At 38.1% G+C, this 17,565-nt stretch overlaps 1 protein-coding gene across 1 annotated transcript in view; it reads right to left on the bottom strand.

The window, feature by feature from the left end:
- Nucleotides 1-17,565, bottom strand: part of LOC109854225 (dopamine D2-like receptor) — a 174,923-nt gene that overhangs the window by 146,543 nt on the left and 10,815 nt on the right. The window contains exon 2 of the mRNA XM_020427109.1: nucleotides 15,014-16,125. Coding sequence (XP_020282698.1) covers nucleotides 15,014-15,724 — 711 coding nt within the window. The 5' untranslated portion in view covers nucleotides 15,725-16,125. The remainder of the gene's footprint in view (nucleotides 1-15,013; nucleotides 16,126-17,565) is intronic.

The following is a 17,565-nucleotide window of genomic DNA, read 5'->3' on the forward strand; positions in this document are numbered from 1 at the left end:
AATAATAAACGTTCAGCGCAAGCGAATTCTTTTTTTAGGATGAAAATAAGTGCGGGATAATTAACGTGAGTAGACACGAATCGCAAACACAAAGGACGAGCGTGAGAAAACGCGCGCAAGCTGAACGCAAGAGCTACGGATGGGAGTATATTGCCGATAAAATATTCTCACAGCATACGCGCGGACGTCATACGCGATAGAAATTACTGCTGCACTCCCGGCACTACCCGGCGTTTCAACGAAACTATCGTAAATTTTGCATTGAACCAGAATGAGAGATGCAACAAGAAATGCTTGCGCCAGATATTTTCATGTATATCTATCCAACAATTCGTAAATCTCGCAGGATTTGCGTAAGTGCTTTAGGGATTTTGTGCTGGCGATATTGTATTATGTTACAATAATTATGTAATCTCGTGTAATTACTGTGATTATTTTTTTAATAGACAAAAATGTATAGAGTTTGATAATAAAAAATAAAAACTGCAAGAACTTTGTTGCTGATATTTTGTTCTCAAAAAAAAATAGACATTTAATCGAGCAGTTTCTGTGCTTGCGCGAGAATCGAGAGAAACATTAAATAGATTTCTCAAAAACTCGAAATTGTAACGCAGTTATGACGTTAATTACGTCGCAGAATGTTATTCGTAACACGTGCAATTAATTCAAAATACGCAGCGAGGGAAACCTCATTTTGAAACGCGAGACATACAGTCGCGAAGCTAAATAGCGTCAAAGAACTGCTAGTTACTATCACGTGCCTTAATTAATCCGAAAATCCACTCGACATTCTCGACACTCCACTTGATTTTACAGTACGACATCACGGAAACTTGATACGATGTGACACGAGCCGGTTACAAATATGTCATTTAATCTCCAGCGCGAAGTTTCTCTCTCTCGGTGACATTCCGGTCTGAAATTCTTATAATACGTATCGAGTTTAATTGCACAAATATTTTGAGATAATTATCCGTATTATAAAATTTGCAAAAATTTATATAATGATTAATGAGATATGATTTTATTTTATAATACTTAACGTGTTGCGATAATTAAATTATGTTAAATTATTTTGTGTACGGTATATGTGTGTGTGTGTGTGTGTCTGCATCGATATTTACGAAAATACGTGTCAGTGCTTAAGGATCATGGGAATCGTTGTGGCTCGCTAATTAACGCCGCAGTAGAGTTGCTCGATTCATCACTTCCGTTACTTGTTCGCACACGGAATTCACACTCTGTAACGCAATCTATACTACTCTGTGTAATGTTTGTAAATTCGCGAGTAATCTAATTGGATAATTTTACTTGTCCTCCGTTTTACTATGTAAAATTATTTATGTTATAACATCACGAGTTTGATAAACTTGTGTCTTACGCAAATATTCGACACATAAATTATCCTCGAGTGTTACTTGCGATCGCTCCATTAAAGTTGTTCTTAAAGTGTTCAACGAGTAGAAAGACAAAACTGAGAAATGGCAGTCTTTGAGAAAGTAGCGCTCCGAGTCTAAGCAACTTTGATACAATGCCAAACAACTGCTCGCTCATCTCCGACAAAAGCATTCAACAAGTTTAAGTGAAGAGATACGCGTAAGTGTGGCACATAGCATGTAACAAAGTCACGTCACACGTCGCATTTAAATAATTTAATTTAATATTTTGATCTTTTTCTCATACTTTTTTTTACTTAAATTAAAATTTCTTTAATTCGTCTGTTTTTTAATAATTTTTTCAATTCTCGATCTTCGCAGTCAAATTGCGGTGTTTTTGTAAGATATAAGAAATACACACAGATGAGAATATATACATTCTAAAAAGAACGCAAACTTCTCTTTTAAATTTCACAATCTACAATACGCTGCTTACATAGATATGAGAACAAACAGAGAGCAATATGCAAGAGAGCGATAGAATAGAACAGTATAAATACAGAAAAAGTTCTCAGAAAGAATAACGCATTGTTAGTATTCTATTTCACATGATATAGCGTTGCAATATCACACATGAGAAAATCTTCATAAAATTTAGAAATCTGTTTAAAAAAATATATCGTTTCAACAAAATTACGATCCTTGATCTAAGAAGAAACATGCACGCTTAGCGACATTTTAACTTTTTTTGTAAAGCCACATTTTGCGAAATAGTTGAAACATTTAACTTGTAAAAATTTGTGATAAAATGTGTCTCCTGTGAAATACACTTTGTATTTTTATTTGAGTATTTTGTAAAACAAAAGACTCATGTTGATAGAAACAGACATGTATATGTATTTCTAAGACTATATTATATTATTTATATTATTTATTGACTGATATATTAACACGCAGAGCGGTATAAAATTCAAGTTTTTTGTCACATCATAAATTTCTGCATATATTGTTTGTGTGTGTTTTATATTACAATGTAATATATATATAACTCATATATCTAATTTCTAACTTCGTTTCTTTTCCTATTAGTCTTCATTGATGTATTTTGCTGCATTGCGCCACATTGTTATAAGTTTTATTTTCCGGGATGCATTTTATTCGGCTTCCTAAACTTGACTAATGTATACCTGTCTGCGCACTGCACTGCAGTAGTATATATCCGCGTCGTGGTCGTCTTTATTTCCCCCCCGCACTTGATGCACCTATCGGATATCACTTGCAAATAAAATCAATTTGTTAAAATATCGTTACCGAGTTCCTGAGAAGAGTTTCACGCAGAGACACGAATAAATAAAACGCGCGTACAGAAAATATTTTTACTGAAAATTATTTATAAACACAATCTGAGAGACAAAAGATTTTTTGAAATTTATATTGTACAAAAGTGTAGCAATGAAAAACACCTCTTGCTATCTAAGCATAAATGCGAAATATACGCTTGCATTCCAACCAACCGATGTGAGAGCTTTTAGTTTGCATGCTATAGAACGAGTCTTCGATGGCGGATCGAGCGGAAAGCAAGGAGGGTGAGTGCGCAGTATGCATTTTATAAGGATCGCAGAGGTGACATAAATAAAATAAGGGATCTAACCGCGTGACACTTCACCGTAGGCCAATCCTTCATCTAGAATGTCACTACATAAAACAAGTTTAATCACATATTATTATTTTCTGCCAAGCGACTCATTTACTGACGTATGAAAATTAGAGTTTTGACTTTGACAAATATTAATCTTTTACTAAATTGAAAACGGTTAGTCTGTGAAGTCTATTTTGCGGAGATGTTACTTGATTAATTGCAGATGTTACATTGAAGAGAAAATAATAGCAGTATAAAAAAAAAAATAATAATAATAATACTATTTGCAAAATAATTTTTGTAGATTAATTTTATATTCGATGAGATTGAAATTGTTTGATTAATATAAGCGATAAAATGTATCTAACAAATTAGGAGCAAAATGCGAGGTTCGAAAGAGATCGTTATTATCCCCTTCGTCAGTCTTCGCCCTAACGTGGCGACAGAACAATAAGGGTTGCAAGTTGGTCTAGACTAGGTGTCCTAACCGGATGAATACGCTCATTTGACTCACATCAAAATTACGCTTGTTATCACTAAGGACAATTACGCTCGTTGGCAGAAAATTAAGGGATCCATATGACGAGCTCTTAGCGCGCTTGAATAATTAATACCGTTCTATCACACGCAACATAAAACAATAAACTGTTCACACAAAATACAGTAAATTGCAACTTATCGTTTATATTAGCTTCCCTCTTATTCTAATATTAAAATGATCAAACTTTAATACACACATTTACAATTACATATTTTAATTGTCATTTTATTACGCGTTTGCTTGAATTGAAATTTTATTAGCGCTATAATTTATATAAGTGTCACATAGAAGAATTACTACGATAATAAATTACGATAATAAATTCTAGCTTAAATTTCTTCTTGCTTTGCGTGGGAGGTAAAGATAGCGTCGTGCCATCGATTTCTTCTCTGTTACTTTCAATTGCATCAAAACGCATATCTAGATGGAAAACTACAATTCTGTGTAACCGCCACACAAAACCGCCTATTACATCGGGTGTGCGCATTTGAATATATACTGCCGCAACACATATGTAACTCACTGTTTCACTTAGCCAATCAGAAAATTCTACGCAACCAATTACCGGGACGGTTCGAAATTCCAGTTAGTTTCAAATTCGCTGCCGGCCTCAGGAATTGCATCCATAACCGGAATTCATCGATATCTCGTGTTATAGAACGCGCGCGGGCGTTCGAACGTATACACCCGCGCGGTGACACACACGGTAGCAATGCCGGAGCCCACGACAGCGGCTTGCCCGTACTAAGCCGGGAGGGATCAATTTTAGCGAACGCGATATTTGTTTATACGCGCCCTACGGTTCCGTTTAAAGCAATGGCTAGGTAACGCCCGACGTTCATGAGTTTTTACGCTTCGACGAGCTATCGCACGGGAGTCGCGTTACGCTTCATCGCGCATTGCAATGCACGCGACAACGCTTCCCGCGTACGTGCACGTGTCCACGAGCGAGCGCAGGAACGCGCGTGCACCGCTGGCCAGTGACGTCGTTCGTTTTCCCCTCTTGACGCTTTAGAAATTCTTTTAACCCGAGGGGAATACAGAAATTCTCCAAATGCCACTCGATTGTCGGCATAAACTTCGCAAAGTGTAAGATTATGTTTAAAAAAAAAAAAATATTGCAGAAAGCAGAAGAAACATGTAAGAAAGATTATTTTAAAATAACTCAAATAAAAGTTAATACATAAATCAAATTATAGATATGATGATTAAAAAAAAACCAAATTTTTTTACAGAATAATTATTTGTAATTATGCAATTAAACAATATGTCGTTTTTTTTTTAATTATTTTCTACAAAGTTAGCAGATAAAACTTATTACCGTTGTGATAACGTGAAAGACACACGGTGGTCTCTGGAAGTCACGGAGGTCGTAGAACGCGAGAGAGAGAGTGAAAATTATGACAAGTACGTGCGACATCGAAGGACATATCTCTGTCATTATAGAGCGCAAGATGCCGCCGCGAAGAAGTAGCTGCGGGAACGGTCGAAATGGGGCGAACGCGACAGGGTCGATGGCGTTGCACAGCTTGTGCGAGCGACGTGGAGGACTTCGTTGTCGTCGTCGAGTCGCACCATAGTCCGGTGATTTATAGCGAGATGCTTTACACGCCACGAGCTCTCTCTTTCTTCGGCGTGGCTTTCTTCCGCGCTTGTTCGCGGCGAACGCCTCTCGCCCGAGAGATTCGCTGACGAATTTTAACGCTAGTCGTTTTCTCCAGCCAGGGGCTTGTTACTTACATTTCGAGCACCTCGTTCAACGAGCCGACGATTTATCTTGGCCGCCGCGCATGAAAGGCGAGCGGTGGTGTACGACGTTATTTGCGCGCCGGCCGAAACATCGACTTGTACTACTGCGAGGTAGATTGAATTTCGAAACTATGAGACTTCTATAAGAGAAGCGATTTTCTCCCGACGTCGGGATTCGGTTTAACTTTAATTTAACTTATTCCTTGTTTCTTTACAAAGAAGTATAAAACTCTACAGAAAGAGAGTAAATTAAAGTAGCGAAAGGGAGAGAAAAAGAGAACGAAAGAGAGGAAGGAAGTCAACTCACGTGTTTGACAAAACCAGTCTCTTAAGATCACTTTGAACACAAAATATTTATTTTAAAAATATAAGGATTTAATATTTTATTTAATTGCGCGATGAAATAATTAGACTGTTGCTAAATCACATTATATATATTCAAAAAATAAAAAAACAATTCGCGCATTTCTTCTGTGTGTTTTCATTTGATTTCTTCTTTTTTTTGTATCACACTTATCTGGTCAAAAACTGATCAAAAGTTTGATTTCAATTCATCTTCCCTCTTAGCTCTTATTTCGTGTAAGCTTACTTCTTTCGCATAAGCTTATTTCATCATAAAGCGGTGAGATTAATGGGACTTTGATGACAAGTAAGGGTAACTAATCGAAGCTGTCACGCAAGCCATTTTGATATTAATATATACGACCTGAAACGGCATTTGAACGCCACTAATTAAGGTCGCTTTGACACTTCTGTATAATTAACGACACTTTAGTTATTATCTCTTTTGTACTTTTATTGCCTTTGTGTTATAGACAAACATATACGTTTTTTTTTTCTCGTAATGTAGATAACGACTCGACAAAATTTTGAGCACACATAAACATATTTACATAAGGTAAGTTGCAATTGTTTTTGCAAATGTTATGTTCAGAATCGCGCTGCTTATGATAAAAATCTACGAGAGAGTTTGCAAAATAGTTGAATTCAATCGAAGCAGATTCTCTAAATATTGAATTGTTCTGACCCGTACAATCGTCGGATGTTTCGTTAGAGAGAGATTGAAAGCAGCGCAGTTCCATTATAATCATGAAGTTGTACGTTTTCTGACAAAATACTAGCTTTCTGAAAAGATCGGCGAGGAGAATCGCCTTTAGGAATCTAATTCACTTCGTAGATCTCAGTTGGATACTCGTAGTGTGAGAAATGCGCGGGCAAGAAAATCGCTCGCACCGCCACGCTTTTAATCTTGTGAATGGTCTTTTTCCTTTGCGTTGTGTGCTCCTTATGGGCGAGCTACTGGGAATTGCAGAAACGTACGTTCCGTCGAATTTCACGACGCTCATTTCAAGTCGTTACTTACATGCACGTACTTCAACGAGTTGGTGATTTATTTCCGCTCCGCAGACGGAAAGCGAGCATTACGTGCTGATGATTGCAAAGCTGAAGTTTTTTGATAAAAGATTCTGCAACTAGTGGAAGAAAATAAAACACACTTTGCGCTTTGTTTTTTCAAACCGTTCTATTTTACGCGTATATTTTAAGGAAATTATTTTTCTCACACACACGCACACACACACGTACACAAATAAAAGATAAATAAAAATAACATTATAATTTAGTACTTCAGTAGTGTCGTCAATTACAAGACACTCTGTATATCAATCTGAACTGTATCTGTAACACGCGCAAGCATATCCAATAACGAGGACAATCAATGGTCGGCATCGATGGATCGAATCGAGCATGTGCTGTGCGCCTTCGAGGTCCAAGAGTCAAGGTCAAGTCGGCGAGAAGTATAGAAGACAATCAAAATATGCCCTGTGAAGAATGGACGTTCTTCCGGCGTTGCTCCCACGGTCGGGGGCGCCTCTTTCTATTTTCAGGAGAAAAGTGACCATTTTGTGCGACGAACATTAATATTCATGTTCGAACTCGTGTGTGTGTGTGTGTAGCCAGCACGAATCAAATCAACTGGCACGGTTTAAATAATAAGCATGCATGCGATGAAGTGATCTGTGTTATTAACATAGACCTTGCCCTAGCGCGATTTACCGCGTGTTGTTGGAACACCACGCCAATGAGACAGCCGCGCGCGGGCGCTGAGGCCAGCCGCGATCCAGGCGGAGGTGGGCGATGTAGGGGAGAACGTTCGCTCGAAATTACCCGCGGTCACGCCAGCACCCCTCAACTAGAGTCCTCCAGAAACAGCCCTCTTCTGATCGTCCCAAGTTAACACGCGCGTGTTCCACCGAAATTGCAATATTCCACCGCAATCCCCATCTCTTGACGATGTGTCTTCGTGCTCTCCCTTCTCGCTGCGTTGATAGCGGTAATAACGCGATAATAGGGTGGCTAATGTTTGCGCAATTAGTCTAAGGAGAAATTTCTCAAGGATTGTCCTTTTCTTTTTTCTTTCGAGAAACGGTGTTGAGAGTTTTACTTCAGTAAATTACTGCGGACGTTAATTTAAAAAGTACAAATGTCGCGTGCAAAAGAAAATTGTTAAAACATTTAACATAATTTAAAAATAAATTCACAACTGTGTAATAATTAAAAGCGTCACGAGAGAACGGAAAAGAAAAAGAAAGAGAAGGAGAGAGAGAGAGAGAGAGAGAGAGAGAGAGAGAGAGATTTTATTTCTTTCTTTTTCTATATCATAAATTCCATGATTAAGAAAAATTTATTGCTGGAATTATATCTTAAATAATGCAAATATCTAGTTGCAATTGGAACGGCGAGATACGTAATAAAGTTGTATCGAATTTCCGCCAGTTCTTTTGTAAGTAATCGCACTCGTAAATCACATCTTGATCCAGATTCTTCGTTCCGCCGGCATGTAAAGAAAAAAAAAAATCTCTTAAAGAATTTGCACAACGGCAAATGTATTAGATGCGTGGTTTATTACGCTCGCTGCCTTTTGTGTCACGTCTCGTACACCGTTCTAACGTACGTACACATAAAGCAATCGGATTAGCAAACCGAATGGGCTTGTACCGTAATAAAAGCAGGTTCTTTACTTTTCCTTGCATTCGAATGCGATCGAAACATCGTACGGAAATGCATGACGGGTTAAATTTGCATACTCAAGTGCTTGAAAATGAATGACCGTAATTGAATGAAGTTCTGTATATACTTACAGAGTATCTCCAAAATTCTTTTAAAACCGTAAAACTATTTTGCATGCTTGTATATATATAATAGTTTCTACAATAATGTGCTACCCACATAATTTTAAATAACTATAAAAACTTATTATTTCTTGCATTCGTTTTGAATATTAACGTGATGCATTTACACGTTACATCGCACAAATTATGCAAAGCAGTTACATTTTCATGTTTTATAAAGAAATCAATTTTTAAATAATGATATGTTTTTCCCATGCATAATAATTTTAACAATTTAGTAATTTTCATACAGATAAGTTTATACGTATCTAAATACCGGAAAATAAGTCTAGCAAAGATATATGGTCCATGTATTTATTATGCAAATACAGGAAAATGTTGAGAAAAGCTCATTTATATAATTCTCTGGCAGTTACATTATGCATTTTGTAACATTAAACCTACATTAAATATATACTTAATATTTTGTTTAACATTTCGTTGTATCTAAATAATGTTTTTTCTGCAAAAATAAAAAAATTTTATTTCAAAATGTATTTTTAAATAAATCTTGTAAAATAATTAAAAATCAAAACATAATAGTGACGTTTGTATCTTTGTAATGTCTCTGATTCAATGTCGTAGTTAAAAATAAACTAATTTTATTTCTGTGCGTATCGTATGTTTTATTACTGAATTGTTTACAAATTTTTCATAACAATAAAGGATAATTATACGCAAAATTAATGATTTTGTCTGTCAAACTAGAAAAGGTATGCACTGTTCTGTTTAAAAACGGTGAAAATTTTCTACTGAAATACACGAAGATTTAAATTTCGACGCTTAAATGGCTAAAAGCAAATGGGTGAGAATGAATGAATACTGAAACGTATATATTCTTGTATGTGTAGGTATGGAGTTACGCGCTTGCCACGAAAAAACTGATTTTTGCCTCTCGCGGTGTTTGCAATATCAAATAAAGCACATCTGTGAGCAAAATTACAATGACGTCACGGTCTACGTTACTCGTGACCGATATTTATGCATGAAAATATGCACAATCTACATATATCTTTGCAACTAGATTTACAAATTTTCTTTTCTCTCTTTTCTCTCTTTCTCTTCTTTTCTCTTGTTTATTGTAAATACAACATATTGTTACAAAAACTATTAATATTATTTAATAAGAAGAATGCGGAAAAATCTGTTTTTTCTTTTTAATTTTAGTATAAAAACTGGTTTTACAAACATGAAAAAATCTTTATATAACATATATAAAAATTTATATAATTATTTTTTAAATTTGATAAAATATATCCTTTAATTTAAAAACAGTATTTTTCTCTCAGTGTTATATTTTGCTTTGATTTATTATATAAAAAAATAATAACTGTCAAAATATTAGTTTTGTATTTTAATTGTTGACATGAGACGACTAATTATCCAAGTATTCGAAACGGCGCATAGATAGCGACAGTAATATCACATTGTTGTTGTCGTTAATAAATTTCATTGTTTAGAAATCATCCTTCATTAGAAGGTCGGCATCTGACATTTGTTCTCCTAAAAAATAAATCTTGTCCACGTCAACAGCAGTGTAACGTTGTCGCTATCTGTGCGTTTTGAATACTTATCAATTGCCCATTCTGCAATATATCTCCAAAAAATTTTTTAAATTAAAAAAATTAAACTAGTTTTTTTCTTTTTTAGTACACCAGGTTCACGTGCGTTAAAGAGCTTAAGCTATATTTGAACCGCAATTTGGACCATTATAATATTTTACAAAATACGTAAATGCGTCGACGACGGTGCCAAGTGCATTTGCATATGCTCTTTCATACAATATTTCACGGTGTGCAAGTAGAATATTGTAGCAGACCCCTATTTCCTCTCTCGCACGAACTTCTTTACATCGCACAGTGTATAACCGTGTAATTTGCTAGCTCCGCAAGCTAACGAGAGTCACTGCGAACATCTGGAAAGTTGTAAAAAAACGGCAACGTGACGCTATAACATCGGATCAGGCGTGCGCAAACGTGAAACAAACATAAGATGAGACATGATAACGTTTGCTTGCCTGTTCTTTCTGCTTCGTAATAATGGCGGGGACGCGAATTTCCACCGGTCGGAAATCGCAAAACACGGAATTCGAGACGTAAACTCGCGCGAAGCGAGCATTTCTATTTTTCACTTTGTGTTTAAAAAAAAAAAAAATGAAGGCTCGCGTCATTACGAACGACGATAGTGAACAAAAAATAATGTGACTCGGAAGATAGCGCGAGGAAAAACCGACGGAAGGGCTATTAAGACCGCGGGCTTAACAAAAACATGATGCGTTTTACGTATACTTGTGAGAGTTTGTTTGTTTTATGAGGTTTTTAGAGAAAACGGCAAAACGTAGCGAGTCTTAACTGCAAGTGAAAAAAATAAATCAAGAGCTCGCGGTTTATTGGAATGCGCTTCCGAGAGAATTTATTCACGTAAAACTATGGAACGTAGCAAATAGAAAAACTATACATCTAATACAAAAACTACAATTAAAATTACAAATATTATTTTTATTCAGTTTTTAAGAAAAGACATTTTTTTTAAAGAATACTTTCTTTTTAAGACCCACATCTTCTAAGCAATATATATTTTGACTAAAATGAAGTAAGTTTTAATAAAATATAATGAAAACGTCACATTTTTACGATTAAAAAAAAAATACGTGCACTTCGAAGTCCTTCTTGCTTTTTTATTATTTTCCAATAATGTGTGTTCGTATGTATTATATACAATTTTTTTACGATCTATCTTTCGACGCGCGTTCCTTTTACGAAGAAGTATGACAAGATTGTTCAAGTAAGGTTGCTTGTGCAACTTTCGACTTGTTGTTAGCAACGAGAGAAGCTCGCGGAATTTCTCCGAGCGAGAGAGCGTAGTTGAAGGAATTCGTGGTATATAAGCGCGCGAAAAGAGCAGCCATTTTTCACTCGTTGTTAAAGGGTAGATGATGCTGCCATCCCGAGCACACGGTAAAGAGCGTAAAGTGCCCCGGTCCAACGACGACGCTTTTATACAGCGCATACATACGTGCCCCGCCCGCACAAGTAAATCGTTTAATGCGAAACTTCGGAACGACCGTTTAAGCGGCCGTGGGACGATCTCGGCACGTTCCAACGTGTTTGCACTTAGATGCGAAGATGCGCCTCGATTTAATCGTACCGATGTAATCTGGAGCGCTGCTGGTCGTCAGCTGGCTCGGCGGGATGTCAAGGATACGAGAGCGGCAGAGATAGGATTATTTAAGATGCAATTAAAATGGGACACTGATCTCCGTCTGTTGCAAAATTAATGGAAAATCGGTATACGGTTATACGACGTATGCGTTTCTGCTTTACAATTGAGAGAATTCATCGATCATAATCGAAAACTTGTTCAGATAACGCGGCGCTTGTTTATTTTACAAGCGTTTTCGTAGTTCCACAATCGAAGCTTCATCTCTCAGACAAGAGACAAAATCTTATTCTAACGTTTGAAGTGTCGTCTGAGACTATTCCAATGCATACATTTAAGAGATAAACATATATTCAAAAATGTTAAATGTGAAAAATTTATTCAAAGTTTGAGATAAAATTGTCGAAAAAAAAAAAGTCTTCCTTAGCTGCGATTATGGCTTACGCAATCTATTCGCGTATTTTGCAAAGCGACGGTAAAACAAATTTCACTTTGTATTTTTTTTTTTTTTTTCCGCCATTTGTCTTCGCCGTGGCAATTCCGCCACTCCGCACAATCTCGATGAAGTTGCGTGTCGCGGGAAATGGGACGTATTCGGACGCGCACAAATACTGCATTGACGGGCGCGCTCGCACGCGGAATTACGGACGAAACCTTAATTGACCGATCGCACTTTTGTTCGATTCGTGCGCATACACCGCTGAAACTGAGGTCGTGAACCAGTTTAGGTTTCGAGCGACGGTTTACGAGACCGTGTTGGGTTTCTATTTCTAGAAAATTGCGGTTTTGCGTCCGGCTTTTCCGTTTGCCAGAAACACTCGCTTCTCTTTCACGTTGTATTTCTGTCACATTCGTAAAGATGCACATTGGGAACGATACGTGTCGCCAGGCTTTCTCTCTCACTCTCTCTCTCTCTCTCTCTCTCTCTCTCTATCTTTCACTCTCTCTTTCTCGCTCTCTTTCTCTCTCTTTTTCTTTCTTTCCTTTCCTCTTGGTACTGCTGACAACTTTAAAATAAGATTACGTGTCGACGTTGGAATGTAATCTATGTGAAACGTGTCGGGGTAAGCAAACGACTCGCTAACGATAGAAACAAAAGTCCGGCGCAATATCGAACGAATGTTTTTGAACGTAAAATTGAGGTGCAGCCCTGAAAGCGTAATTATTACTCAATCTGGAAAAGATTTGACCTAATTTTTTCGTACTTTCCAAATCGATTTTGTAATCACCGAGTGTTTTCTCCGTTTGATCTTTTGGATGTTTACTTTTGCAAGCTGTATATTTGTCGTATAAGCGGCGCTTCTTTCTTAAAAAATATTAATTAACTTTTATCCGCGCTTCACTTCGCCTTCTTCCGCTTCGTCAAATCTGCTTATTGTTTTATATTAAAAAGCGTAAAGAGATATCGAAAAAGAAAATATTGACACATTTTCCGCAGCGTGCAACGTAATGACAAAATCAGTGAAAAATTGCTTTCGATTCCTGAGAGAGAAAGCAGCTTCGTGAAACGTAGCGTATAGGGGTTGAATAGTTCTCTTTATCCTCTTTACCTTCGAGATCATCTTCATAATTACTGCTATTCCGGCGCGCGGTGTAAAGCGCGTATTTAATTGGCGATTAAACCAACTAAGGTCTTTTGGGTGAGGTATAACGTTCAATATGGCTGCTCGTCATTAATATCGTTCTTGTCTTCGACGTCTCTCGATCATTATAAATAGCTTCCTTCGTTTTTGTCGCGTAGCGCGTTATCTTCATGCGACATTGATACATCTGGCGAACGTCTCGATTCATGACACATAACTGAAATTTTCATTTTACCGTGCGGTCTACGGTTTTCAAAATATCTTCGATCTCATATCATACACATCGTTTTTCGTCGCGATTAGGCGCACACGTTTCGAAATTTTCTTATTGGTGTATGACAAATTTTACAGCTCACAAAAATCAAACAGCAATTTGCGAGCGGTAATGCAAAACGAGGTTTATCTCATGTTTATTTATAACTGTAAATGTTAATGTTAAAAAGAAATATACAAATTTTCAAACTGCGCACACATACAAACATATTAAATTAGTATTTCGATAAATTTGTTTACGTAGATAAGCGCGAAATTTTCAAACTTTACACACGTGCAAACATATTAAATAGTATTTCGATAAATTTGTTTACATAGATAAGTCGATTTACGATGTTTACAAGATTGTGTTGTGTGATCGCAATGTCAATATTTCCATGGTGTTGCGACATTGCGATAGGTTTGATTTGAAAACAAATGCGTCAGCTGACGTGGCTGATGGACAACGGAATAGCTTTAATTAACTTAATTCCGTTTTCATTTGATTCACCTGCTTGTACTGAAACCTACTGTCGTGTTCGAGCGAGCTGTCTTAACAGAAGCTTTGTTTGATGCTCGCTCTGCGCGAACATTTCTGTGTGCTGTTCCCTTTGAAAATCTCAAAGCATTTCCCATTGCCAGACAATCGCTCTTGCGCATTCTCGATGACACAATATTCAAATATCACCGCAAGGCAACACAAAAAACTCGACGTCATATTTTCGCATTGAATTGGCTTTCTACGTTCTCGAAAAAAAAAAATGTCGAGTTTACTACGAGTTTTGAAAAAAAAAAAAACGTTTTAGTTTTCTTTCCAATCAAGAGCAACTTTTTAAATAATTTGTTGTTAAACGCGCGCTAACACAATATCAAAGCATTCGAGACTGAATACTTCTCAATTTTTTTTTTTAATCTCAATTTTCTTCGCGCGCTTTGAAGGTGAAAGCGATAATTGAGTGCATGCAAACGCGCCGTGCTAGCGATAGCGTTTAATTAGCAGCTAAACTCGCGATCGATACACAACTCCACCCACACGGCGTGGAGAGTTTTCAGCTCATTTACAAATTATACAAAAGCCTATATAATTAGAAATATCATTTCTACAAAGCGTGTCCAAACAACAGAGCGTCTCTTCTCGAATTACAAGAAGCTGATATCAAACCACCACCTTTTCCGAACGTCTTATTATAATTAATTATGAAGCATTTTTGCGATACATGCACCAGATAAACGTTAAATGCATTATGTACGTGCATTATACGTCTCTGCTTCGTGTTCGCGGAAGTAGAGCGCGATAATCAACAAAAGCAATATTTTCTAGCTGTGTAGAGCGCAGTAATTAGCGATGTAACTCTTCAACGTAATTATAAGTTATTCTTTTGAGAAAAATATGTTGAGAAGAAAGAGGGAGAGAGAGAGGAAGAGAGAAAGAGAGAGAGAGAGATGTGTGTTCGTGATACGATTGTGTTCGTGCAACATTAGTTAATAATCTACTCCTTAAGATTAATAGCAAAGCGTGTGAGGAAACACAGTGTTCGACTCACCAGTACGTAGACTGCGAACGGCATAACGAGCACCGCGACGAGCAAATCGGCGACCGCTAAGCTGACGATAAAGTAGTTGGTGACAGTCTGCAGCGTCCGCTCCTTTATAACCGCCAAGATGACGAGCACGTTACCAAAGAGCGTCAAACACGGCACAATCACGAGTATCAGGGCCCACCAGCTGTTCACGTTCGACTTGTCGTCGACGGTGGCACATTCGGCCGATCTGACGGTACCACCAGCACCCTCGGCAATTATCGACGTGCAATTGACGCTACTAAGGTTCAACCCGCCGTCATAGTAGGCCGTTAGGTTCACAAAGACGCTATAGTTGAGCCGATTGATATAGTCGGTCAGGTCATTAAAGACAAAGAGATCGCTGCCGGTGTAATTGTCCACACTCGGAGTGGAATAGGACGACGAGAATTCTGCTAAGGAAGACGATGAGACCGACAAGGTCGAGATCGCGGCGGTCGTCGAATCGTTGAACCAGCCCGACTCGCCGTAATCGACAACGTCGCTGTCGTTTCTCGCGAAAGCGTCGCCCAAAAAGTCCACCATCTTCTCTTCCTGCACGGATGTCGTGGAGACGACATCGATGGCGCCGGTTACCGCTCCCCCGGGTGGCTCGTCCGTGTGCTGACGCTCACGAGTCAAGGAGAGGTTTCGGAGGATCGACTTGACGAACGAGCCGTTCGTTCGCGCCTCCATCACGGTCGATCTGACGCGTGATCGACCTTATCTCCTCGGCCACTGACACCGATCACGAGATCTTCGAACGTCTCTTTCGGGATTTCATCTTTTCGTCCGCGTCCGACATTGCCAGGTTAACTTATCTTTCTGACTACTACACTTTTTAAGTTCCTTTCTGCTCCTCCCGTCTTGTGTTCCCGTTTTTTCTCTCTCCTTCCGCTTTTCTCCTTCCGTTTTCCCGTGTCTTCTTCGAAAAATTCTTTTTCTCTCTGACTGGGTAGCGAGTACGATAAGACTTCTTGATCCTCTTCGCGAGTAAGAAGAGAAGTACTGTTTTCAGCCGGGCCTTTGGCCGGTCACACAGTTTCCAGGATCTCCCGGCTTAGACTCGTATCACTTGAATCCTTCCTCCAGGATATCTGTAATGGAGGTAAAGTTGGGGGTCACTCTCTTTCTGCGACGAGCAGGGGGTTCGCTTTCGCGAGAAAACGTACAACCGGGACAAAACTTTGTTTTCGAATTCTGCCCCGGAAAATTGGCGAACAGAAATTTTCCGCTTGTAAAACGTGACCTAAAATCGATACCGCGTGTGCGACGCATACATGCACAAATTTAAACTATGCGTCCCTCAACTTTTTGGCTTAAATTTTTATGAAGGTACGAGCGAAATTTTTTACCAAACTAAATTTTCGTTATTCGAGTGCCGATTAATCGATTATTTGCAACAAGAAAAAAAAAATACTGGCGCGCAATAAATTTCATGATAATCTTGTAACAATCCCTTCTCCCTCTAGGTTTAGGATTATTATATTTCTCTTAAAACTATGCTATAAGTGGTTGCACTATTTTTTTAACAATTTTCACAAGTTTCTTCATTATGGGTATAATTACATTACTTTTAATAAAAATATCTCTTTGTTTTTTAAATTTAGATTGATACAAATTGATAACTGCAAAATGTGTTCCGTTGGTTAAAAAGCAAAAATTTGTGTCTACGGAAATAGTTCTTAAATTACAACTGTTCGTTATATTTCGTCAATACTGTGATTGCAATAATGTACGCGCCGTTAAACATTTCTGTTTTCGCAAACGCTTTACCTAAAGTGAAACAAACAAGCTTCAGTATTTTTTTTATGATCGCACGGTGATTATAACCGCGAGATCAAACTTTCTAAGAGAGAGAGAGAGAGGATAAATTTATGCAAGGAAGCCATCCGCGCTATTGGGTGTCTCCTTTTTAATGAAACGCAAAAGGAAAAACTCTCGCGGAGTCCCATCTGCGCACGCCAACCGTTCGAGGCGAATTAAATGCCTCGTGGCGCAATCTCAGAATTAAACAAAAGCTCACGATTGTCTTCACTCATCCATTCACGAATCGCTTGAAACGGAGGCGTTTTTTATCTCCGGTAGGCAAAAGATCGAAGGTACACAAGGAGGGAGGATCGGATTGACAGATGAACAGACATTATAGTGTCTTTCTTTATGAGAGTGTGAGAAACATAAAGAAAGAGGGGGAGAGAAAGAGAGAGAGAGAGAGAAGGGGTGAAGAAAGGGAATAGGCCTCGAAACGTTTCAGCGCGGCAGACCCTCTTAAGGACAGAAATCATCTCCTTATCCTACGGGGAACCTTCCATCTTCGCCCCGATTCCTCTTATTCCGCACGGAGCCCAGAGGGTTGGAGCAAGCGTCACCGGCGGTACATATCGCACGGCGATATCTTTCACACTGTAAATTTCTACAGAGTATCGCATTCTCGACTGGCTGTAAAGTTCGCGGGATATAGTATATATACATACACAATATATATAGCGTATAATATCATTCGGTATCCGCTATCTAAATTCCCGAAGTTGCCGCTC

Source organism: Pseudomyrmex gracilis, unplaced genomic scaffold (genome assembly GCF_002006095.1).
Source record: "Pseudomyrmex gracilis isolate BER0280 unplaced genomic scaffold, ASM200609v1 scaffold_61, whole genome shotgun sequence".
In the NCBI taxonomy this organism is placed as follows: domain Eukaryota; kingdom Metazoa; phylum Arthropoda; class Insecta; order Hymenoptera; family Formicidae; genus Pseudomyrmex; species Pseudomyrmex gracilis.